This window comes from Seriola dumerili, unplaced genomic scaffold (assembly GCF_002260705.1).
Source record: "Seriola dumerili isolate Sdu_G_001 unplaced genomic scaffold, Sdu_1.0 BDQW01000003.1, whole genome shotgun sequence".
NCBI classification, from domain to species: domain Eukaryota; kingdom Metazoa; phylum Chordata; class Actinopteri; order Carangiformes; family Carangidae; genus Seriola; species Seriola dumerili.
The window spans coordinates 11,307,696-11,334,518 of NW_019174258.1; the positions used below are offsets into that span (position 1 = coordinate 11,307,696).

The window sequence follows — 26,823 nt, forward strand, 5'->3', positions numbered from 1 at the left end:
ATGGCAGATAAAAAATATTCAATAAACAATGAAATTAGATCTTTCTTTTCTTTTTCAATATTTACCATATCTTAAATGTCAATGTGAATTTGAAAGATGTTTTCTTAGCCCAGAAGTCTTGATTTCACTTCAACTCACTAAAGCATATTACTAAAAACCTATTAAAACATATTGATTTCACAGGAGCTTTCGAGGTGTTTGGTGGGTGGATTTTGTTTGCTTTAGGCAGAGCTAGCTGATTTCCTGTTCCAGGTCCTTATGCTCAGCTAAGCTAATTGTCTCTTGGCTTTAGCTTCATTCTGAGCTGACAGATGATGAGAGTGGCATCAAACTCTTAGCAAGAAAATAAATAAGTGCATTTTCCCAGAACATCAAACCATTTCCTTATGTTACAGATTTCCTTAGCCTGTCAATGTTAGCCACACTCGTGTGCGTAACAAATGATTTATACTCTCAGTTACAAAAATGTTTTCTTTAGAGTGGAAAAGCAGTTTTACACCAAAAAGCCTGAAGATGACAGAACAGTTTCTCAAAGCATGTGTATGTGTCTGAGGGCTGTGGCGTAAGATATTACTCATCAACACATTGTTCTCACCATCAAAAGCAAATGAACTGGGAAGTGAATGTGAGGCTTCATCACCTCTTTGGAAACGTGTTGTGTTGACCCATGGCTCCGAGTCCCCCCGTTCTCCAAAGTCTGTGATGCAGTGTCAGTGGGCTTTTCAAACTGCATTCGCTGCCGTTCACCTTCAACACATAAGACAACTTACCAGCACTGACACAGGTAATTCCCAAGAGAAATCCCCTCTGGATTAGGATGAAAACAAATACCATATCTTTAAACTTTAGCCACCCAGATCACAGTCAGAAAAGGAACCAAAATAACATCCGAAAAAATAAGTTAACATAATTTTGACACATAGAATTTTACAATATGTACATTATTTTTTAAATTAAAATAGATTTGTCAGTTGTCTGATTGGGTAGGTTCTCTCCAGAGCGCTCCTTTGTTTTGTTTTTTTTTTTTGTTTTTTTTCAACCATCCAGTGTTCTTCCACAGAAGCAGAATTCCCATAAAAGCTGAGTGCCGGCCAATCAGAGTGCAAGTAAGGCTTCCTTCGTTAAGTCCCTGCCAATAGTTTGTCGGTGATGTCTTCGGACAGGGCCGAGCCCTTAGCAACACACATGGCAGACCCTCCAACACCTTGACAAAAAGAAATAAATATAAAATATATGTAATATTTCTATATATATTCATAAAACCAAACCCAGGATAGATTTTAACTCTGACGTGTTCTCTCTATAATATAATCAAACTATGGCCATTTTCCAATTGCCAGTCCACATACTTCTGTTTTCGTCTCCATTTTTGTGTATTTTTGCAGTTTTTTTTGAGGGAAAAAAAAGTCTTCAAACCTGTACATCTTATACGCAAGTAAACAAAATGTAAAAGTGCGTGTTTTTTGAATACGTTTTATCCACTATATCCAAAAGTGTTGCAGGCACTTAAGTCCTTCCCAAACATTTGTAGATGTTTTTCGACAGTGGAGCAGGTTGGTTTGGTTATTCCTGGATTCATGTGGGTCGGTCTGTCTGTATGTCTCTGTCGATCTGTCCGTCTGGCGAGGAATGGGCCATCCGGGGCTGCTGCTAGCCCAGGATGTCCAGGTAGACCGGCGTGGCTTTTCCCATGGCAAACAGAACCTTCTGAATGTCCTTAATGTTCAGTCGCTGCTGCGGTTCCCTCTGCCAGCAGCCCAGCATGATGTCATACACCTCCTTAGGACAAATCCGTGGCCTCTCCAGAACCCGACCCTGGGTTATGCACTCAATAACCTGCAAAGGAGAGAGGGCAGTGGAGTGAGACAGACGATTTTCATTGACTGATTGCTTTGGTTTGCTCATAATGAGAAACCAGTGACACTGAGCAGACTGTCCTTTGAGCTTTGAACTAATGAAACCGAGATGAAAGAAATAAACCGAGTGTATTCAGTCTTAAATTTGTTCCATATTAAGGGGTAAACAAGATTTTCTTTTCTGCCCCACAGCACAAAATAACAATAAGACTGTGATATGTGATTGATCATTTCTTTGGACTTGTGCACTAATTAGCCAGATGACTCGCTGCTGCTGTGACAGGTTGACTTTATTATTTGTGTCAATTCCAGGACACTGTAACTTGTCTATTTGTATGTAAGCACTATGGCTGCACTAAAAAATTGCATTTAGAAAGTGTTGTTTTGAGTTTTTTTGTTTGCTTTAAACATTGTCACCACATAATATTCCACACTCAGACACTGATGCCGGCTCAAATATGTTGTTCTTTGTTAGCTTTTTTATCTTTTACAGGTGTAGAATAATTACCGGCACAGCTGAAAAGGAAAAGCAGCGACATATTATGATGTCATGCAATTTCATGCTTTTACAAGCAGGCAGCACAACAGCACGGTGTCAGAACAAAGCATTTCATATTCTGCTGCTATCTGAAGCCTAATTTTCTTGAAAGAGTGTACAACAAACCTAATCTGTGTTTAAATAAATATAATTTTCTATGCTTTTACACGCAAGAGTGTCAACAAAAGGGAAACAACACAAAATATTAAAGCAAACCATGTGGGAAAACCCTTTTTCTGTTGTTCTACCTGTTACATCTGTTTACTGAGGTAAGGTCTACGCTTTTTTTTTTTCCTTGTTTTTTTCAGTTATATCAGTCATATCAGTCATATCTCCTCACCAAAGGAGAACAGACCTGGCAGACAGGCTGCCATGAGACTGAGATGATGAAGCATCAGCTCCTGCAAAGACATATGGAGCCTCTTTGCATAAATTCCCAGATTACAAACTTTACAATGAACCAATAATAAAGGGTGCAGTGGCCATGGCAACAGTAGCAGATAAAACACATGTGAGAAAATAATCATGTTACGCCATGAATGACACTGAACCCAGATCTTTTAATTCAGAGCTGGTTTTGTAACATGTGGAAACTTTTCTGATAATTTCACAACCTACCAAGTGACAAGGTTGTGGTTTTAGATTACGGTGGCAATTTATTTTCCTGCACTTCCTATTACAGACTTACCGAACTGCAATATTATAATTATGTCCTCTACCTACCATTTCCAGTCAGTCATCAAATTAAAATATGGCGACAGGTTTAGGGTTGAGATTAACACAAATAATGAACATTTCCAATGATTATATTAGCAGCACATTCAGAGTTCAGTGCTGTTGTCTGAAATGTTCCACACACAATGATCTATCTTTTTTCTCTCTTAAGCTTTTTCTTTTGTTGGCGTTGACTGTACTGTACTTCCCCTTTTTTGGTTGCCCCACAGCTCTAAATGTAAAAATAATGTAAGAATAACTTTCTTTTAAAACTTATTAAATCCCAATAATAAGAGAGAGACTCAAGTGGGTACCCTTCCCTTAAACACATGCTGAGCTGAAGGTGACAAAATACAGACAATAGATTTCATGAAAAGGGGACATATGCCTTGTTTTTTTATGTTATGTAGATTATGAATGAGCAAATATGTTTCTTTTGTTTTGTTTTGATTGCCAAAACTCATTCACAGACACAATAGTTGACCTACAAAGTAACAATAATTATATCTGGGGTCAGTTACACCCCAGAAAGGTCGAACTCCTCGTCCCAACAATAGTGCTGCATAAAAGGTATTGTAAGTACCAATCACAGATATAGAGCATTTGGAAATCCTTTGTATTTACAGTTAGGGTCTGTGAGACTCTAAACATTATTTTCTGTAGCAGACTTCTTAATATGTCATCAGTTCTGCTTTTTGAGCTGTTACAGGGGGCCCGCAGTCTCAAACAGAACATCAGGAAACTTAGGTCTTCATTTGAAGTCAATATGGCTTCATTTCTGGTTTGATTTTGTCCCCAGCTGTGAGACTTCTACTGATTATGATCATGGAGAACAAGCCAGCAGTTCACAAACTAATATGACTGCAGGATAATCTTTGTGGCATTTTAACATGTGCAAATGAAAATCCAAGACTCTCACTGTGCTTTAACTGTTCGGCAGATTATTTTTCATCAAGGATGACTCTATGACCAGACGTGCTGGTGCTGGAGGGTACATAATAAAGAGCTTTAGTGTGTTGTGCGTATCCTTTGTAGAAACAATATATAACTGCAAATATCATTACTTTTGCTATTAGCCAAGGGAGAGGGAAAACAAGGTTGTGATTTGTCACCCTTAGCTCTGTGATCGCAGCTGGAGCCTATGATCATAGTACAAGGCCTGAGCGCAGCCCCTTTTAAATTAACAAGCCCCTCAGATGGACAGATAAGCGGCGGGATGCTCAGCTGCAGGCTGATGTCACAGACTGGACTGGGAGGCAGGAGGAGCAGTGTTAAACAGAGGAGGTGGAGATGCAACATCCTTGAAGTGCATTATTATATCAAAATGTGAAGACGCAATATAGTTACCATATCAGCTTCAAGGTTGTTTAATATCATCTTACTCCACCTGTCTTACAGTGTCTCGTATATATTCTGTACATATCTCTGTTTGAAATGCACAAACCTTGGCAACACCTTTTTATGGCTGCGCTGCTACGTTCTCCATGTCTCGCACATCGTTTTATACACGTTTCCCCATAAATTACACGTATTTTATATCTTTGGAACCTCCACTAGAACTGAATAACGTTTTGTTGGTTTGAACACTTGTAAACATCAGTCATGCAGCTCCACACAGGAACGTGGTGGAGCCTGCAGGGCCTGTTTGAAAACATGGCCTGTTTGAGACAAGTTCCTACAGCACGCAGGTAATAATTTATCATTGTCACTGATGCACAATTATAATTGTTGGATTAATGTATCACTGTGTAATGTGTTAGACGAATATGGATAACTGAATAATAAGTACAATATTCCAATCTAACACCACCTGAAGACGTTTAGCTATGAAACAAAATACTGTACTCATCTGATTACATTGTGATAGACTTTGGCAATGTAGTTTAATCAGCTGAGTGTTTCATTTAGAGTGTCTCAAAACTCCTTATGCTCAAGATACATAGAAAAGTGTCAAGCCCAAGAACATATTGATGTTTCAATTGAAATACTTATAAGTGCTGCGCACGCAACATGCCAGGTTATTCTTTTAGGTCAATTTAATTTTCTCAATATGCTCGCTTTACAAGAGTAATCCTAATTGAATTTTATTGATTCAAAGCAGAGCCTCCAATGAAAAAACAAACCAATCATGGGTGTTATGTAATGCAGCGTCTTGTCTGGTGGCAAAGCGGCATCAATTTATCACCTCGTTGGGCCAGTGTGAGTCTCAGAGAGAAAGAAAAGAAACAATATGAGGCAGTAGATTAAAATCCAAAATGGCAATGTTCATTTAAATCTACTATTTGAGAGCTCATGCTTTCACTTTGACTAAAGTATTTTCTCACCCGATATGCTCAGTGAGGGTAGGGCCAATCTATTCAAGATCATCCTACTTCTCTCCTCTTTAATAGCACAAGATCAATTAGATATACTGTTTTTATGTTTTTGCAATAAACGCCTTTAGTTTGTGTTTCGAAATGGATAAACAGATTTCAACATTTACCACCAGATAACCTACAATTTTCAATGTGTACACGAATGCCTGCAGCACAGTCTTTGCCGATATATACGTATTGTATCTTGTGGAGGTTTATCTACAAGCTTCAGGCTCTTTGTACCTCATTGTTACCCAGCTGAAACCAAGGCTGCTTCCCATAGGTAAAGATCTCCCACAGGATGACTCCAAAGCTCCAGACGTCGCTTTCCGTGGAGAATTTCCTGTACATGATGCTCTCGGGGGGCATCCAGCGAATAGGTAGCATGGTATGTCCTCCAACCTGAGGAGAAGACACGAGAAGAGATGTTTTAATGCAAATGGAAATGTTGTCGCTAAAACACAGATTAGAAAATTCTGTCATCAACACAACTCCCAGGCGCCTGGGGATTAACTGTCCTTGTATGTAACTGATACGACGGGCTTAACATCTCATGAATGTGTGCTGTGCTGCTGGATGTTGACAGTGATGCGATACAGGAAAATGCTGACTTATCTGCCACCTGCTCTGTATGCATTGAATCATTGGATGTGAAATTCTTGAGGTTTAAATCGCCCCTTTGTTCTTGATGAAAAATAGCAATCTGCAGTCCCTTCTCTGCAGAAGTACCGGCGGTAAGCAGAGAATGAAAAGCTCTCAAAGCTGGAAACTCAATGTATTCTAATCATTTTTAATAAAAGACCGTCTCAATCAAGGGGTTAAGAAAATTACTGAAAGTCTGCTCATACGGACTCTCCTAGTAAAGAAGTTCATATGGCTGGAAATGTGAATAGCTGAATTTAGTTTTATCTGCTCAAAGTAGATGCTAAATATCAAAATACAAACCTTCTGTATTCACGAGGTTTGCATGAAGCAAGGTAACAGCTGAGGCGCAGGAAATATCAGCTGTAAGGGAGTTAATGTCTGCAAACCAGTAGAACGTGAAATGAAGTCTCCCTTACTGTAAACCCTCTGAGGCTGGATATTAATCAATTAAACAATCATCCATTAATCATCCTTGCTCTCAGCTTCCATTAGCAGGCATTGTTTTAAAATCTATTTCCCATTCATGTCACTGGCTGTGCTTTAATCATGGCGGTGATGAGCTGGACAAGACTGATGTGGGAATGAGTGGGTACGTGTGTGTGTGTGTGTGTGTGTTATTGGAATGAGTATTGCAAGTTTCAGCTCAAAATCTTCGGACAGCATTAATTACAGTGATTACTGTGAAGATCAGGAGTCCAAGTACACTTCGACAGATGACGTTATTAACATGCTGCTGTGATTTCATGCGAAGGCTGCTGGAGCTGGAGCTGGAGCCATTGTAGACTTCCCTTTGTTACTGCGCGCTGAACTGTTGCTGTGCATTATGTCTCTTCCTGAGAGAATCACACAAAAACAATCTTCATTTACAGGCCATTTAACGCTTTCCAGAAATTTCAACTGCGCAACTGTCATAACCGTATACGACCACCTGTTATTAATGAGAGCAAAGTTCTTAGAAGACACGATGACAATTGAGCTGACTCCATGAACATTGAGAAAATTCCATCTGCTGACAGAGACCATGAGATGTGTTTAAAAGCCCCAAGGAAAAGAAAAACAGCCAGTGGGCCTTTAGTTTTTTTTTTGTTTTTTTTTTTGTCAAGGTTGCACTAAAAATCAAATCACTTTTACTTTTGCATATATAAGAAATCTGATGGGTGGTCATTCACATTAAATCCACACAAAGTCCCAAAAAACAAAGCACATGCAGTATACAGTATATAAAAAAAACTAGACACAGATAATGAAATGTGGAGAGTACTAATTGAATTGACAGAATTGATAGACTTGAATGAACACTAATAACTCTCTCTCTATATATACTGTATGTATATGGGTAAAAGCGTGATTTAATAATGAGTAAATGTAGATGTTAAAATATGGAAAATGGATTTGCACTTATATAGTCTTACTGACCACTCAAAGCGCTCTACAATACTAGCCATACTCACCGATTCAGTCACACATTCATACACTGATGGAACAGCCATCGGGGGCAATGTGGGGATCAGTATCTTGCCCAAGAATACTTCGACATGCGGCCTGGGGGAGCCGGGATCGAACCACTGACCTTCTAATTAGTGGACCACCCACTCAACTTCCTGAGCCACAGTCAATAGCATGTTTACTTTGCCAAATAGAACCTAATACATATGAGACTACATACTGATAACATAATAGCAGATACAAGGGACAAAGTGGCGTTCCAACTAGATTACTTTTAAGATGTGAAGAACGCATCGTTTTTGTGTGTGTGTATGTGTGTGTATGTGTGTGTGTGAGAGAGAGAGAGAGAGAGAGAGAGAGAGAGAGAGAGAGAGAGAGAGAAAGAAAGAGAAAGAGAGCTAGAAGTTGGTGGTTTGGTTTGGGTTTAGGTCAGTTATGGACACATATTTTTACGGGCTGGACGGAGAGGATTGTCTCTCTTAATGGCTTGGGTGTCTGTGGGATTAAAAAACACTGACACATCACTACTTGCCATTAATTGCCACTAGTGTAGACTGCACACAAGATAAAAATGTAATTATTGTTCTAGTGTAGGTACTAATCCTACCTGATAATGCAAACAAATTAAGAAATGATAGATTTTTAATTCCAAATGTGATTTTATAACACCGCAGACTTATTGTATAGAATTTGTTGTCCTCTCACTTTCTGCTGTCATTTTGTTTTTATCTAGTTCATCTTTTAGTCTTTGCTCTTGTTATCTTCATAAAAATGTCAAGATAACAACAATCTTTTTTGTCAAGATAACAACAAGGTGGTTTTTTATGCCTCTTTGACGTTTTTTGTCCCTAAGTCAGTGGAAGTACGCTTGCAGCATATCAGACACACCTCTACCATCCATCCATCCATCCATCCATCTGAGCTCATTTTCTATGCATAGGCGAGACCAAATCAAATGCAGTCATACATACCATAAACTCTGAAGTCATCATTAGGACAACCTCTTAGCTTGTAGCTGTATTTACCCTCACATGGGTCTTCCACTCTATACGTCTTGGTTACAGCACAATCACATTCATTTTATTCATTCACTCATAAAAAGTTCTATTCCCAACTCCATTTACCAGCTCCAACATCTGTGTGCCTTCAGCTGTGAGCACTGTGTGGCGTTTTAAATATGGAAAAGACAAAACAGAATAGTCTTACTAATTACCTCCTGGTTCCGTAGTGCAGTCATGCTCATTTCCTTTGAAAGTCAGCAGATGAATCTTATTTTATTGGTTATTTTAAAGGCTCTGTAAATGTGATTTTAACATTATAATAATATATTTTAATAATATAGCAGCAAACAACTATTTTCTATGTAAGGAAGTCACACACTCACTTTGTGTTGCAATCTGTTCTCAATTCTCTGTTCTTTGTTTTGTAGTTGGTCTGGCCGTGTGTGTGTGTGTGTGATCGTGAGTCCAACACATGTGGGCCACCCACATACGAGATGGCACAGTGCCGTACGCAACGTTCAGATGAAAGTGACCTTCCAGAATTTCCTCCTCTGAGCAAACCACATTTTCCAACTATACAGATCTTCAACAAAGAAAAAGACAAGACCAGAGCACAGGCGGACTAGCCATGGGCTCAAAACCCAACATTAAAACATCCATACATCATGTTTTTACCGATCACATCAGCATCTTTACTGGCTCCGTCATTCAGTGTTGACTGTTTTCATTAGTGACCGGCAACAGTTGGCATGATAACATTAGCTAACTTGCTGTTACCAGTAAGCCTATTATGAATGTTGCTATCGCTAGTTGGCTTAATACCAGCACTGCTGTGGAGCATATCATGTAGGTAATGCCAACGTGGGCTAATGGCTGTGACTACATTGTTTTTTGCTGGCTTTCATACACAGGGTAACTCTATTCAGTTGTGCTTCTTGTTGTGTGTTTGGTGGCTGAGAACATGTTCGGAGGGGAGGGGGAGTTATGGCTAAAGGGAGGCCTGACTCAGCATTTGTTTTGATCTGACTTCAGATAAATATTGGTGTGTAAATGACATTTCTGCATCAGTTTGCTGACTTGTGGGTCTTCTCTATTTTTGCTACAGTGACACAGCATTTTAGTCAGGTAATGTCACTTCTAGGGCTGAACGATTAATCTCATTTTATGATAATATCGCAATATGATAAAACAAGATTTTCTATCCATAAAAGGCTGCAGTTACACTCTGGTCATGTGGCATGCAAGTGAGAGTAGAGCAGTCGGCTAAAAGAGGGAGCGACAACTTGGCACGCTACACTTTGACCTGTTGTATAATGGCTTTAGGCTCGACAGAACCTGGCACTGCGGAAACTTTAGTGTCTAAGAGGAGCAGTACGTCGGTTGTGTGGAACTATTTTCATGGTTAAAATGCCGACTAACAGTGTGTCAGGTAAGCCAAATACCACACGACAAGGATCACTGACTGAGATGTTTGAAAGCATAACTCTATATGAACGTATTTAAAACGGCACAGGGAAATTACTCGGGCAATAACAGAGTTCATAGGGAAAGATACAATGCCTCTCAGCATGGTGACCAAGCTCGGGTTTACGGAACTGATAAGTACACTGGATAAGTGGTACAGCATGCCCTCCTGACATATTTTAGCCAGGCTGCCATACCAGAGCTATATAAAAATGCAAGCTGAGAGTCGCAGTGGAGTTTTTCGCTACTACAACTGACCTGTGGTCAAGCCGTACAGCAGAGCCCTGTCAGAGTCTTACAGTGCATTTCATTAATGAAGACTTCAACCAGCTGGGATCTCCATGAAGAGAACCATGTCTGCATATCGATGGATAATTTTACACGCTTACAAGGCTGTAAACAAATCAGTCAATATACTACTGTGATTGAAGTAGTTAAATAAATATGTAATTCATATCTATTCATGCATCATCTATTTTCATCATGATGTGATGAAATATGGAATATGCCTTGCCTGCAGGAAAGAACAGTTTATGTTATATCTATCTAATATTGCGTTAGTCATAATATAGAATGATTTATTGCTTTTTATTGTTTGTTGAATAATACAGAAGATAAGGAACTTAAAAACATAATCGCATATTAAATTGTAATCGCAATATTGGTATATATATATATATATATATATATATATATATATATTTAAAAAAAAATCACAATTACATTATTTTTTATTACATTACTTTAAAAAAGACACAGCTTTAAATAACTATTCAACGGTGGTGTTACTACAAAACTCAGAGAACCCAGGACATTGCCTTGAAGAACTAAATGGTTCATAACCCTTGGTAGTACTTTGACCAAGCAATCATTCTTTAGGGAAAGCTGCCCACTCACAAAAGAAAACCTCAAGATATTTTATATCCTGCCTCTTCACTGTGTTTCTGGGTATTTTGTGCCATGTTGGACCTTGGAGCTCCTCATGTAAAGCCTTGAGTGCCTTGAATAAGTCAATAACTGGTGAGTAGTGTAGAGTTTTTACTGCACAGTGATATCATGATGCTGTATGCCTCCCGTACATTAAACCCAAATCGATATTGTACACATGGCCTGGAGGTCAACAAGACTGTTAGAGGCAGTTTTCTACAATAATACCTAAATGCTGACTGTGAATCAAAATCACACATCATTAACTTCCTGAATATCCAGCTTTTGGTCTTTTTGGTGTTTCAGCAAAAACAAGTGGAGGGCATCCTTTCACTTCCCTCCGTCTCCCCTCACTGAAGAAGTGTAATTTCATACTGTAGTCAGTCTTTAACTATTTTGTCTCTTTGAACAAGTCACTGGATGTAAGTGGAACTACGAAAATGACCTCAAAACAGTCTTTAAACATATATCAAAATAAGTTTACTTCACAGACAGACTTTGATTCCCTATTTGTTCTGACAGATTTGCAAAATGTCATTATGTTGAATTCTTTTACTCCTCAGCACACTGTGTTTGAAAAAACTTTTGTTTTCTATCTTTTTCCATTTATCTAAAAGTCCAGAGTTGGGATGCTGAGCCCATACTTATTTTTCAGCCCCATCCTGCTTCACATTAATACATTTACACACATTTACACCTCAGAGCTGCCCAGTACAACCACAGTCTAACGCTAATCCCATGAGGGGTTAAGTGCTCTTCTCAACTGCATCTCAGTGTAGAGTTGTAAAGTGAGGAGAGAACACTTTTATGTCATTTTACCCGGATCCTCCAGTCATAATTCTGCCTCACGATAACTTGCCCAAGGGCATCTGTGGTATTAGCAGAATCTCAAAGAGAGAAACATCCTTTAGCTCCTAATTTTTCTGCGCTCCTCCCTGCCAGATCGCTCTCTGGCTGAGTCCCAGCCTAAACAAGTATTATCCACCGCCACAGCCCTCGATGAACAATTGAAGCCGTTGGTGTTTTTCTTCAATGATGGGACAGATAAAACAGTAATTAAGGTAAACATAAATTTGAGAATGGTTTCGAGTAAGGTGCCCTTTCTCTATATCTTGAACACACACAGTATTTATTGACAGTCCCAGAGTAAATTTTGTGGCATTGAGGAGGGTTGGCAGTAGTTTTCTCTTTCGCGTTCACCCCCAACCTCATTTGCCAGGGTTCCACTGCAAGCTAATGGCCAAATGAATACTGACTTATGCACCACCTGGTCTCATTAGACATGACACGTTTTAGTACAGTACACAACATTAAGCCAATATTGATGCCGAGACCAGTTGCCCCTGTTGTGTAAAACCTCTGGGCCGAGCCAAGCTAGGTGGGCTGAAAGTGAGGTGAAGGAGTTGGCGAGGGGCTGTATACCAATCTGTCCCCCTGTGGAGCTTTATAAAGATTAAACAGAATTAATTAAGTTCCTGTTAGCCTAAATGACTTATCTGAGGTCCACCCTGCCCATTGCACGCAAGGCTAAACCTCATCAGATGCATACTAATGATTTAACCGCCGCTGCAGTGGCGAGGGGCATTAAAACTGGCTGACTCTCTACTTCCCAAATGACTGCATGCTATCACCTTGGGTTTTTGTGACAAGGCCATGGCAATTAGTTTGGAACATGGGGGAAAAAGAAAAAAAAGGCTGAACACATAATAAAAATAAAATAATTGCCCCTGTAATTATCCTCATCTTTCTCACTCAATGTCATATCGAGAAGCTGGCAATGCTCTGCGGGGAGTGAGGAATGAGTCTGGGGCTTTTTTTTTTTGTTGCTGTGTAAACTGGATTAGTGCTCTGCCTGTCCCACCGTGGCAGGGGAGTGATTGGATTAACGGCGTGGAGAGCACAGCAGCATGGCAGGGGGATAGATTACTGGCCCAGTTGGGCTCTTCGATGGGCGCTCTGTGGCCTGCAGGGAGCCCTGGGAGGCCCCAGACATCTTAAAGGGCCCTGATAACCATCTAGACACACTTTCTCTCCCTGCTCTAACCACGCTGATATCTCTGCTCTCCCAGCTCAAACAGCAGCGAACACAAGTTCACTTTTAGAGGCTATGATGTCCATTAGGTTTCTACCTGCTGCGCTGCTGCCAAGTGGAGATAAAGTGGTATCTACTCTGGCTGCTGCATGCCGGTGGGTGGTGAAAGTTTCTGAGGGTTTTCAAAACACGTACATACACGCACATACGCAAACACACACGCACGCAAACACACACGCACGCAAACACACACACATGCAAACACACACACACACACACACACACACACACACACACACACACACACACACACACAAACACACACTGCCTAGTTGCTATCATGCAATTTTACATTCACATTTTTAGTATTTAGCTCACAGTACAATACCATGTGTACGTAGGTAGCTCCTTAGTGTTGCTGCTGACTTTGTAATTGCAGTCTGAATATGAAATTATTTGCAGTAGCACCTGTGTCATGCTGTTGTGTCTGTGGAGAGCTTTCTACATATTGTTAATATAAAAGTCATTATGTAAACAAAATCAGAGCAATAGTTGACATTTTGGGAAATACACTTATTGCTTTCTTGTCAAGAGTTAGATGAGAAAACTGATACTCTGATATCTGTTCATTAAATATAGGGCTAAAACCAGCAGCCCATTAGCTTATCTTAGCATAAAGCTAGGCTCTCTCCAGACATAACAAAATCTGCCTAAAGCCAACTAGTTAACATGTTAAATGTAATTTTCTACTGTAATATTGTTAACCTCTGTTGGCTAAACGAAAGCAACAACAATCGCAATCATATTACCCTTAATATAATAATGCACTTTTGCATTACTGACTAATGGCTGTTTCTCCACTGGTTTCCTGGCAACAAGACGAAAAAAGTTTCAGAAGTTACTGCTCGTAACTAGGAAACACTCCAACACATAACCTCCAGTAAAACTGCAACCTGTTGATTTTATACATTTTTGATATTGTACAGATTAAACAATTAAACAAACAAGATAATTAATGAGCTTTAGAGATGCTGGTAAACAGGTTTTGATACCTCTGGAAAGAGCAAGGCTAGCTGTTTCCCCTCTGCACCCAGTCTTTATGCTACGCTAAGATGCAGGTGGTAACATTTACCAGAAAGTCATGAAAGCGGTAACAATCTTCTCATGAAACTCTCCTCAGGAAAGCAACTAAGCATTTTCCCAAAATGTTGAATTAGCTCCAAAGAATGCAGAAACAGCATTTCCTGGACTCACTAAAGCCACAGACACCCTCTGAGGTCAACAGCAGCATATCCTTCATTTCTTAGATTTATTACTCCATAAGAGTGATCATGTAAGACAGCAGTGCTATGCTAAGAGAGAAAAAAAAACAAGACCAAAGGGGAGGGGCAAAACAGACTTTTTTCCTACAGCAGTAATAAATATGGCCTGTGTACTCATTAGCACCAAGCTGCATACAGTTTTGAGGAGCTTGTGCTTGATAAATAATGCAGCAGAGGAGCGTCTGTTTGATCCTTGAAACAGTACAAACCTGGGGACCATTTTTCTTCAAAGCAAAGCAATGCAGGTAAGCACAGGCTTCCTGGCAGAGACACAAAGAACATCAAGTCCTTGAAACTGAGTCATTGGATTAAAACATTGTTACAGCATTTGATAGTCATTAGTCTGGGATTCAAAATTATTTCTATTCTATATCCAAATGTTAAGGATAGGATTGCAATTGTTGTTGCCCTTTTTTTTTTTAAAAACTGAGGTTAACCAGACACATGTTTTTTGTCAGCGCGATCCTGCTTTACATTCAGACAGTGTTGCACTCATTGACATGAAGAACAGAACAATCCCGTTGCTAAATGAAAACACTCAGGCTGCAGGCAAACCTCTGGAGAAAAGTGTGAAGAGTGTTTAATTTTCTCTAGCAAAAGAGTAGAAACTGTAAACTTCTATATCTCATCCTTTGACAAGAACATATACAGTATATGTCAGTGTTCATATTTTGTATATTTTGTATTTTGGCTGTAATGAGCTGCTTTGAAGCCAAATATCGCACCAACTATCACAGTGGACCTGCAGCTTTAACAAAACCAAACAAAAAACTTTTCTAGAATGTTTTTCATGACACCAGAAATTAAATTTACCACTAACCAATGAATACTATAAAAAATGTAACTGGTTTTTATGAGAAAAATGACAGAAGGAAATTATCTGTCAAGGGCCATTAACTTTACTGCAATGCATATTGTCCTGATACTACTCTTCTTTTCTGTATTAAAGAGGACATGCAATACAAAGAAACCTGTTATTACACTGTGAGAAAATAATACATCTAATATTGATATTTGAGACCGGGTTGACAGAGCTCCTCTCTCTTTGCTGTTCCTGAAACATTTCTGGTAAAAACAGTTCTTCACTCCATCTGCCTTATACCGCCTTTAATGCATAGGAACCTTTAGAGCATTCACTGTCATTTATACCTACCCAAACATGCATAATTCAGTGTTTCACTCTCTGAACTCGGGAAAATATTGCCTGATGTTCTGTGAGGCAGTGGTATAAGACACCTACACAACAGGCAGTGGTGCCACCATCGACCTGTGCAAGCTCTCCAGTTTTCTTTTTTGAAACAACACAAAAGCGTATTCATCACAGGTGGAGCAGAAGGATATGACAGATAGATGTGATTTGGGACAATATTCGTCTCTTTCTTGAAGTTGTTCCCTTCTGCTGCAAAGTGTCTTGGAAGTCCCAGAGGGCAACAAGCGTCAATACAAGTAGTCAGCGATGGGAGGATTGTGTTCTTGGCAGGGTGCTGCTATTTATAATCACTCGACACAGGGAAAGTGTCCAATACTGTTAGGAGCTCCTCATCTCTGGGCTCTGTCAATATTCCTCTGTGTAGGCGGGCAGTGATGCTATCACAACGCACCAAACAGCAGCTTCTCTAACACACACACACACACACACACACACACACACACACACACACACACACACACACACATACATACATACATAAACACAACACCCCAAATTCAAACTGACACTGTCTCTATTTACAAACCATTTCTCTAGTTTATGCTTAATCCAACATACAGATTTGCAAGAACTATTCTCCCTTTCTCACTGCAGTGTGTTAGTGTGTGTATGTGTGTGTGTGTGTGTGTGTGTGTGTGTGTGCGAGCTGAATCAGTAAATTATTCAATAAATTATTCAACCGTCTAAAATTTCCTCAATAAATTCAGCACTGAGTTTGATAGAAGGAACCAACATTTGACTGAAAAAGCTCCCTCAGACTGCTCCCTAGTACACTATTACTGCAAGGTCTATTCACTCTTCTTCTTCACATGTATTTAGCTCCTTGTAATCACAGAATTTGTTTAGGTTTTTGGACACATACACATAAACACAGGTACCCAATTTGCTGAGTAAATAAAGCAATTTTAAGTTATTGTTATTTTTTTATACATATTTTTACAATTAATGATTTTAGATTTCTCTCTGTCCTTTCTCCTGGCCACTTTCTTTTAAACTGATTCTTTTCAGTGCTGACTCCATTGTTAGCAGAACATGTGGTCACGAGCTGTTTCTTTTCACCTGTCAGTGAGTAGCATAATGTGGTCGGAGGTTTACCCATGGACTGTATATAAAGATGGACATAGCCTCTGTTACATCAATCACAGGTTTCTGAAGAGGGGTTTTGAAGCTCAGAGCGGGCTGGTCCGCTGTCACCATCTTGGCTGTGTCTGACTCCACCTCACTCCCAGCTAATCCAAAAACTTTGCATTGTTAGCACAGCTGGGCATTTTTCTTAAAGGCTAACCTAAGGCTAATTCATTCGCTGGCTAATTAGCTGGTTAATGAGCTACGCTAAACAACTAGGCATGATGAGCGCACACATCAATACCTGCTTATTAGTGCTAACATCCATCCATCCATCCATCCATCCATCCATCCATCCATCCATCCATCCATCCATCCATCCATCCATCCATCCATCCATCTTCTTCCACTTATCCGTGGCCGGGTCACGTGGCAGCAGGCTTAGCAGGGCATTCTAGTCGCCTTCTCTCCAGCAAAACTTTCCAGCTCCTCCTGGGGGATCCCAAGGCGTTCCCAGGCCAGATGGAATATGTAATCCCTCCAGCGAGTTCTGGGGACCCCGGGGACTTCTACCAGTTGGACGTGCCCAGAGAACCTCAGAACCTCCAAAGGAAGGCATCCAGGAGGTATGGTAATCAGATGCCCGAACAACTTCAACTGGCTCCTTTCGACATGAAGGAGCAGCGGCTTTACTTCAAGCTCTCTTCGTTATTTACATGAAAAATCCTCCAAAGGGCACCAACACAAACATTCAGTGATTCATATTACCTAAGGTGACGCCTGGCAGACAGCTAGTGGCTAGACACCCAGTGGCCAGCCAACTGTGACTGCATCCATCTGTCAATCAGAGCGGCCACACCTTCAACCATGCATAACTTTAAGACTTAATCAAATTCAAACACGTGACCTATATAAAAACACCTGCTGTACAGTTTTCATAAATATGGGAAATTACCTATAGAGACTAAAATTGGCTTTTGTAAACATGTTTATTTCTGCTGCAAAGTTGGGCATTTTAACATTGGAATCTATGTCGATTGACTCGCTTTTTGGCCAGCATCAAGCGGCCGTTTGCAGAACCTGCAGTTTTTGGCACTTCCATGTTGGCTTCTTTTTTCAGGTTGCTGCTTGAGTTTATGTGTCTCTAGGCCCACCCCTCTCTGCACAGACAGTCTGACCAACCAGCAGGAGTCTGTAGCATAATGTCAAGGAAATGATCCTTCACTGGCTTCCCACTCATGAATGTTGCTTGTGGGGCACTGCGGTGGTAGGTAAGTAGTTTTACCCCACAGCACCCTGTCACTCCCTTATTAATAAACTCATAACATCAGAGTGTAGACACATGTGAATACAGTACAATACCCAGCTTACACTTCTCCTAGGCGCCCTATTCTTAAACCGAAGCAAGTGAGTGTCTGTCCATTGACTGAGGAGTTAACTCTTACTGCGCTTATATATTAGGCTTATAATTGTTCAGAGAAGAACAATCAACTGAACCATTTATTCTTCCAGCTGAGCAGTATCTGCTAAATCGGCTGTGACTAGGTTGTAAGAGTCAATTAGAAAAACAAGGAAGCACACTCAGTTTTATCCTTTATTTATCCAGAGAGGCCCATGTGAAACTGCCCAGCACACCCACAGTCATACTGGTTGTCAAACTGGCAGTAGTTCAAAAAGGACAAGAACTGTCAGCCTCATCATTCTGAGGATCCAACTCTCCAGTATGATCCAGTGATTTCACTGGGTTATGTGCACGGGCTTTCCTATCGTCCAATGATCATCTTGGAGAATGTTGAAACCACCTTATGTTGGTTCTCTGCTGCCACTGCAGTTCATGCCGCTCGCAGCTTCACCCCTTCAACACCCCACCGCAGCCAGTGTCAAGGCCCCATCTAAAGCTCCCTCTGGCAATCTCAGATGGATGATATTTATAGGGCTCTATCTCTACACATCTCCTTAATGGACAACAGCAAAGTTCTATGAAATAAAGTTTCTGCATTCATGTTAATTTGCTCCTTTCCTGATTGAAACTAAATTACAGAAAATTCTGCTCCAAAAACTAACCCTGTCTCCAAATAGCTAAACACCCACTAGTATACCTGAAGCTGTGTGAATTTTACTGGCATGAAATATATTAGTTGGCTGCATTTTTCCAAAGCAAACATTATGTGAATCATAATTGTGCTGAACAGCAGAGAGGACATGAATCGAAATTTGAAGAGGAAGGGCAATGCCAATGTACGTATAATTGGCATTATAGAAACTGCTGCCCAAACCTAAATATGTTTTCTAGACTAACTTTCCCTTAGCAGAGGAAGTTTGTTAATAGTTTCCATGTTTCATAGAATTTAAAAAGAATTTCAGAGTTCTATTGTAAACTGACATTAAGCTAAGCTGTCTTTGGACATTAGAACAAAATCATTTGCAATGAAATGACATTTCACTACTGCAAATATCAAGATGTCATGATAAACAGGGATTACACTAATGTAGCACTGTAACTGCGATATTTTCCTCAACATAAACACTCACTTGATAAAGCCAATTCAAAAAGTAAAGACTAGAATCAAATCACATTCAGGCTACAGTGAGCACAAACTGCCGTGGGATGATAACTAGATGACAAACTTAAAATAGAAATCACACACACACAAAATCCATACATGCATACTCACATTACAGACACAGGGAGACTTGATGTTGCAAATTTTGCACAACTTATGTGGAAGATTTGTAGCACAAGATCTGACATGGTTACCAAGAAACGGGCCTGCTTGAAGCTGCCAGTGTCTAAACGTCCAATTATTCTCCACCACAAAGAGCTTTTAATGAGTATTCCAGACTGTAAGTAGAGTATTTATATACCCTTTATGCTAATCCCACAATAAGCTTTGAATATTATGTTTCACAAGTGTCATGTCATTAAAATATGTCACAGAGCATGAAGAAGATCTGTGATATTCTTTAATTTAAATATTTTCACAAAATCTAATTCAGTGTGAAACTGACTTCAGACAAAGACAATGTTGGAAAATGTATGAAATGTACAAATGTTTGTTGTTATAAGTGTTATGTTGGTTTTAAAAGCCTCCATCCGCAGCTTCTCTGCTGTGATCATAGATCTTTAAACAGAATTATGCATGACTGTTTTTAATAAAGTCAGAGTAATGATCTTCTGTTCCCACTGAAACACCCTCACCTCATTACCAACCTGACACTTCTATATCCACTGAGGGCCAAAACAGTTAGTAAGCTTGATTATACTGATACGCACTCAACCACATCGCCAACATGCACTGAACAATACATATTCAAAGCTTAAATTATATACGAGCCGCACATATGGTGTGCACGGAGGAGCCGCGTTCAAAACACTAAAGAGATCTCGCTCAAATGTCCTAACTAATTATTTTATGTGTGCAAAGATGTTCACCCAGCAGGCAAGTGCTTCATAACTGCTGGCGTTGCCCCCAGCAAACTCTGAACTTGCCTGGCTGTTACGTTGGGAAAACAGAATTAGGCGCACCTGAAGTCATTTCACAAGACCTACCAGCCAGATCTATACAGCCATCACTCCATAATATCCACTTATTTATTCAGCAAAATGCTAAATTCTTCAGCCCAGCTGTTTGGAGCCTGGTTTGCAGCATTCAGAGTTGCTAATCGTGTTAAACAGTAGAGACGACATGAATCGAAAGCTATATAAACAAGCCTCTAAGCATCAAGCTGGAGGCTGAGCAGGCTCATCTCCTACCACACTGCTAAACCTCTCCATCCTCGCCTCAACGTATGAGGTCTGGTGTGGGGGCTTGGGGCTGCACTGGGGAGGGAGGGAGAGCAGCTATAAGTCTCCTTAGGAAAGAAAGATAAAAACAAAAATAACAACAACAACAAAAAAAAAAGGTCACAGGAGAGAGCAGCAGTCGTCACTCCTTCTCTTTCTCACTCTCTTTTTTCGTTAGCAGCATCAGAGGATTTATTTAGGGCTGTTTTGGACCGAGTTGCAAACCAGGACAAAAGAATTGTGAACGTCCATAAGTAAAATTTACTTTTTGTGATCTGTCACACAGGATAGTCCCAAGTCTGATATACAGGAAGCAGCGTGGTAAACAAAGTGTGGGGACAATGCAATAATTATTTGAGAAGTTATAATCCTTCCAGTGTCAGTCACTGTGGCACTTGTCTAGCTCTCGGCACTGAGAAACACAAAATAGCAGATAATCCTGGTGACATTTGACAAACAAAATAAGGATCTTACCCTGTAGTAGTCGCTGCTGTAGATGTCCCTAGACATGCCGAAGTCTCCAATCTTGACCAGCAGGCCATTGCCCACCAGGCAATTACGGGTTGCCAGATCTCTGTGGACAAAGTGCTGGGAGGCCAGGTAGACCATGCCCGAGGCAATCTGGGTGGCGATGTGCAGCATCTGGGAAAGGCCCAGCTCTCCGTTGGACTGCAGCGGCTGGCCGTCTACCAGGATCATGGCGTCTGGGCCGTGGGCTCTGGGTCACAAAGTGAATAATGTTGATTGATTTGTGGAACCGATATTGATGATAAACAGAGGTTTCCGTTTTAAAGGGAGATTATGTCTTTTTGTTTGGTGACCAGCAGCCACTGTGACACCAAGAGGTAATTACAGGATAATAAAATGTTTATTTAACAATGATCAATTTACGACCACACAGGTAAAGAAGAGTCAAAAAGTCCATGAACTAACATTAGGAATCAACAGCTAGTGGTCATACCAGACCAACTAAGGCTGTGGCAGTAAATCTCGAGAGTGGACTGAATTAAGCAAGAGCTTGTTTTATCGCTCTAGAATTCACCTTTTCATTTGTAAGGAGAAAATTGTGTTGTGTCTTTTTTGTAAGTTTCACAGTCTTGCTTCAACAACTGGATGTAGTAGCCTTTAATACTTTTTCAGCATGGCAGACTATAACCTGACCGACCCTTTAATAACCCTTACAGTACTAATAAACCCTTACCATAACCTAATGAGAATAATTAGCATAATAAAGAAACATTCTTAGAAAAATTTACAAATTAACTACAATTTACAAGTACTCAGGCAGCTTTAATTGCAGCGTTAAAGTGCTAAGTGTCTGGGCTGTTTTTTTTTTTTATTAATTCTGTGACTGTTACATGACTCTTTGGTTTTAAAGCAGCTTTTTGCAACATTTTTATGTTTTCAATCCTGTCAGTTTTAACCAAGGCTAAGGTCATCATCAAGGTATTGTAAGTCGCACATTTACCAAAACAAGTTGACTATGGGCTGTGAGCTCTTTCCCTGCTTAGCATATCTGGGTGATGCTGAAGAACTCATTTCCTGTGAGACGTTCCCGCTGTTCTCATCACCCTCTCGTCACTGTGATTACAGGCACTGTGCAGGGATGACTACAGCTATCTCACTCTCTCTTAGGCTGCCTTTCTTTTTCCACCTCTCACTTTTAGTGCAATTCAATGTTCTTTGCTTTATGTGTGTATGTAATAATTTTCTTAGACTGTACCTTTTGGTCTCTCTACCTCACACACGTGGCGGTGGCCAACTGAGTGCAGGCCACACACAGTTTATCTGAAGGTTGAGATGGACCTGCACGTCAAATCCTCTATTCACTCCTGTTGATTCCCTACACAGCTCATCTGTTAAATGTGACCAACAGGACCAATAGACCAAAAATCAGCCACATCTTGCACCTTGCATGAAAGAATTTCATCATTCGCGACATTGCCTTTCATTTCAGGAATGATTTCCCAACAGAAAGTCTTCACGCACTCTTGAATCCACGTGTGCACACACACACACACGCGTACACACACACACACACACACACACTCAATCGCAACATGTCATTTTTTCAACTATTGCTCAAGCTTCAAAAACAAAGTAGACCACACACACACACTGGTGCTGTCAACGCGTTTGAAATAGCACACTTCTATCCCTGACTCCTCCTTTGCACACTGACATCAACCAGTGAAGCTTCCCATTACCAAAGTGCTCGCTGTACCGGCATCGTGTCGCTTTTGTTGAGGCTTATCAGAGGTCACTTCCCCCGGTACAGTCTGACATTACAGCACAAAAGCACTAAAGCACTCATGTTTGCTAAACCAGAAAGCTGTGAAGTTTGCTAGATATTGTATCAGCAGCAGGATTTTCACAAAAGAAATGTACTTTTCTCCAACTCTTGAAGTTTACATTTACATACTGGTTGGTGGTCACTTCCATCTAAAAGCTCTGACCAGTACCTCGAGTGAAAAAGCTCCTAGGTAGCACACATACATATTCACACTGCAAGAGGCTTTCACCCACTGTAGTTTGCTTCTTTCTGTTCATATGATCACTATCTAATTTGCTCAGCCAGCACTATCCAGGTGTATCAAGGTTAAACTGACTGAACCTTCAGTGAAAAACTGACCTGAGGAATTTGTTGAGGTCTCCATGCTTCATGTATTCGAACACCATGATGAGTGGGTCTCCGTCTACACACACTCCGTAGAATTTAACAATGTGGTCGTGCTGCAGGTTGGTCAGCAGCTCTGCCTCCCTCTGGAAGTCCTTCCTCGCTGACAGGTTGGGATCTTTCAGCGTCTGAAAGGGGAAACAGTGATTCAGATTTACACAATTCTATGTGTTCATTTGTTGATGCAAAAAGTTTACTACTTTGGTGACCATATGAAGGTCAACATCCTTGACACAAGGAGCTCTTGAACACAACATTATTCTTGGCCTCTGCGAGGCAATGGTCTAAAAATGTTTCTCCTCGGGCTAGACTTCCGTCATTGTGTCCAGCCCCTGAATTGCACTGCCTTGTCTCACATCTTCTACTCTCTCTCTCTCTCTCTCTCTCACACCACTCCCTCTAAACAGTAATCTAAGTTACTCACTGCGCTCCTCCTTCTCCTGCGCTCCTCTATAATCCAATTAGTAAAGTCCCTTTTGGTTTCAGACATCCACTCAGTGTGCCCATTTGTCCTTCAGGTTTTAACATTGCTCTAGGGATGGCAGTGCTGTTCAGCTGTTCGGTCAGTCCACCACTGAAATATTTTAATAAATCTTGGATGGATTGCCATGAAATTTTGTAAAGACATCCATGGTCCCCAGAGGATGGCTACTGACTTGTTGATGACCTGACTTTTCCTCTACCTCCACCATGACTTTGACAGTTTGGGTTGTGAGTGACATGGCTCGACAGCTGTTGGTTTTTCCACTAAATCGTGGTGCTGGGATGATCAAGTGTGTTGATGCTCCAAATACGTTGTATCAGCATTAGAAAATAAAAAAAATACAATGTGGAGACAATAAAAGTTTACAACTATTAATACTAACTCAAAGTCTCTCTCCAAAGTCTGTGGATAATAGCCGCAGGCTAACACGCTAACAGGCACTGCATCTACTGTCTGACTTTGGTATATGAATAAATCCGCCAAGCGCCAAAATTCCTAAGCAGTCTCTTCGGCATTCTCCGGCACACGGGCTGCAGCTCAGCATGTACATGAAGGACAGAGTCGAGTTGAGTACACAGGTTTGAACAGGGCTGCATGAAAATTTCCCATAAAAACAAGTGGATGGAAACACACTTCTAGTCTAGTCTTACGCTCAGAAAACTGTGACTTTTTTGTCACTGCCTCCAGCCGGTCCACACCTGCACCAAGACTCCATAGGAAGGAATGGAGGAAATGACAAGAGGAATCTGTTGCTGTTCAGGTGCTGAGTTACTGTGGTAAACACAACACCGAATCTACACAAAGTTTACTCATATTTCCTTTATCTTTATCAACATAGCTTTGAAACTGTGAACGAGTCCGTCCAGATTCAATGGCATCTTGGTATAGTGATACTGTATACAGCCTCTGGCTATGCATTATATCCACCTAGTAATCCTGTGCATTGCTTTTAAGGCAGTGATGACTACAGCTGTAAAGCTCAGGCAGAACAGGTACAGCTAGCTGGAACAATAACTGTACACACAACAAATTGATCTGATTGGTAATAGCATCAAGTAGCGAGTCCCTCGAACTCTTTTCAAGTGAAGGACACATGAAATATCAAATCTTGATGGGATGTCAGCTGAAGCCGCCGGTATTAGAAAAAAAGGTGGGAAAGAAAATCAAATAACAGCAATAAGGCGCATTATTGCAGCCTCAACTGGAGGAAAAAAAGACTCTTGACACTTCATCAGCAACAGGAAAATACAGCAACTTGCTCCTCTTGATCTTCTCGGCCTTGAGTCCTGCTTTCCCAGCCTGCTGCTGACATACAGATGGAAAGACCTTGGGATAGAAATACATTTACCCGTATGTGCTCTTCCTGCAGTGAAATGCTGGAGGTGGTTGAGATGTACGGCAGAGTAGGTAAAATGGCCATAAAATTCTATTACCAAATCAAACCGCACTCTTAAGGAAATGTTTCTTGTCTGGGCATCCCTCCAAAACAATACCTTCAAGTGCTCGACTACAATAAATTGAGGGAAAGCGCTGCAGTGAATTTTCCCTTTGTTGACCTTTAAGAGTATTTAGAGAGCCTCTTCCTGTTTTATCACAGACAGGAACATGTTCAGATGAAAATGCACATTGCATTGTGTTTTAAAGCAAAGAGATAATTGTGGAGGAGGCTTATTATGAAACAGCTTTTTGTTAATCCTGTAATACTAAGGAAAGGAAGTGACAGCCAGACACCCCATCATCTTCATCTAACCTCTTCTACGACTTTCTCCCGTTGACGAGGCGAGAGTGGGTTTTTTTTTTCTCTTTTTCAGCTGTTTCTGACTTTCTCTCCTGGGGAGGTTTGCTGAGTCTGCAACCTCTTAGTCGGTCTCACCCTGCTTCACATTCATACCGTTTCTCATATTCACACTCGGAGCTGCCAAGCACAACTTAATGGTGAGCGCTGTAAAGGCACTGAGAGCTGCCACACAAGGACAATTGCTTTAGTGCCTTAAGGTCTTTAAAAGAAAGAAGCAAGTTCACTTGTATTAACTTTGTTTGACAGTAAATGCTGGTTCCTGACATTTCAACAGGTGTTGGGTGGATACAAAGACAGGTACAGCTTGGTGCACCCAGTGGCTATTCATAAGTCTAGTGGAACCAGGTATTCAGTGATGGTGGTCGGACCAGTGACTAGGCCATGGCATTCAGAGGAAACCCCCTGTCAAGCCAGAGGGGCCAGACCTGGTAGTTCAGCCGTAGCTGTCATGAGCCGCCAAGTTACTTGAGCTCATTGTTCTTTGTGTTTAATGTTTCCTGTTTTATTTTGGTAACCACTGTCTTGTCAAGTTTCCCTCCTGTGTGATTATCTGCCCCGCCCTAATGTCTTTCAACTGTGTCTCATTGTCTCCCCTGCCTTAGAGTATTTAAGTCCTTGTCTTCCCCTCATGTGTTGCCAGATCGTCTTTACCCCCCTGTGAGCGTTCCAGTATTTTCTCGTGTTGTCCCTCGTGTTTGTGTGATTTTGCTTCTTTTTTGACCAGCGAGTTTGATAGTTTTGTCATATTGACTGATCACCTGTGTACCGATTTTTGGACTGATTAAAACTTTGAACCTGACCCTCGTCTTAGTCTGCTTTGTGGGTCCACATCCAGTGTGTGCTTGACAGTAGCAGACACAATGATACACTCACCAGGCACTTCCTAGGTCCACCAATCAGCCAATCACATGGCAGCAGTGCAGTGCATAATATCATGCAGATACGGGTCAGGAGCTTCAGTTAATGTTCACATTAACTACTGCAATGCCGTTCTGGGGGGCCTCCCTTCACGTACAGTGAAACCCTTACAGATGGCCCAGAATGCAGCGGTGCATCTGGTCTTCGATCAGCCTAAAAGGGCACATGTCACTCCGCTGCTCATTGACCTCCACTGGCTACTCATGGTCGCCCGCATCAAATTCAAGTCACTAATGTTTTCCTTCAGAGTGACTTCTGTGAACTCAGTCATACAGGCTCATGCTCCTTCTTGGCCACAGCATTCCTGGTCTCGTTTATAGTTCCACCATTGAGGAAGTCTTGTGATGACCACAGGGGCAGCACTATCTGGTCCTTCTTTCTTGCCTGGCTGTGTCTCATTGTTTCAGGAAATTGATGGGTGGAGCTGAGATCTTGTCAGGAACGCAACACACCTGAGTGGGCTGGAGGCTGGACTGCAGACCAATCCTCTCCATCTCTTCCCCTGGCCTCCTCACCACTCACTCACACAGACACTGCATAGATACTGAGCTGCTGACAGACACACCCTGCTCCATTTTTGTCATTTAC

At 41.0% G+C, this 26,823-nt stretch overlaps 1 protein-coding gene across 1 annotated transcript in view; it reads right to left on the minus strand.

Annotated features, from left to right (window-relative positions):
- Positions 1-1,009: 1,009 nt before the first annotated feature.
- Positions 1,010-26,823, minus strand: part of ntrk3 (neurotrophic receptor tyrosine kinase 3) — a 175,151-nt gene continuing 149,337 nt past the window's right edge. The window contains exons 13-16 of the mRNA XM_022744966.1: positions 22,991-23,163; positions 20,833-21,076; positions 5,706-5,864; positions 1,010-1,836 (exon numbers count right to left, since the gene is read on the minus strand). Of these exons, the coding sequence (XP_022600687.1) occupies positions 1,651-1,836; positions 5,706-5,864; positions 20,833-21,076; positions 22,991-23,163 (762 nt within the window). The 3' untranslated portion in view covers positions 1,010-1,650. The remainder of the gene's footprint in view (positions 1,837-5,705; positions 5,865-20,832; positions 21,077-22,990; positions 23,164-26,823) is intronic.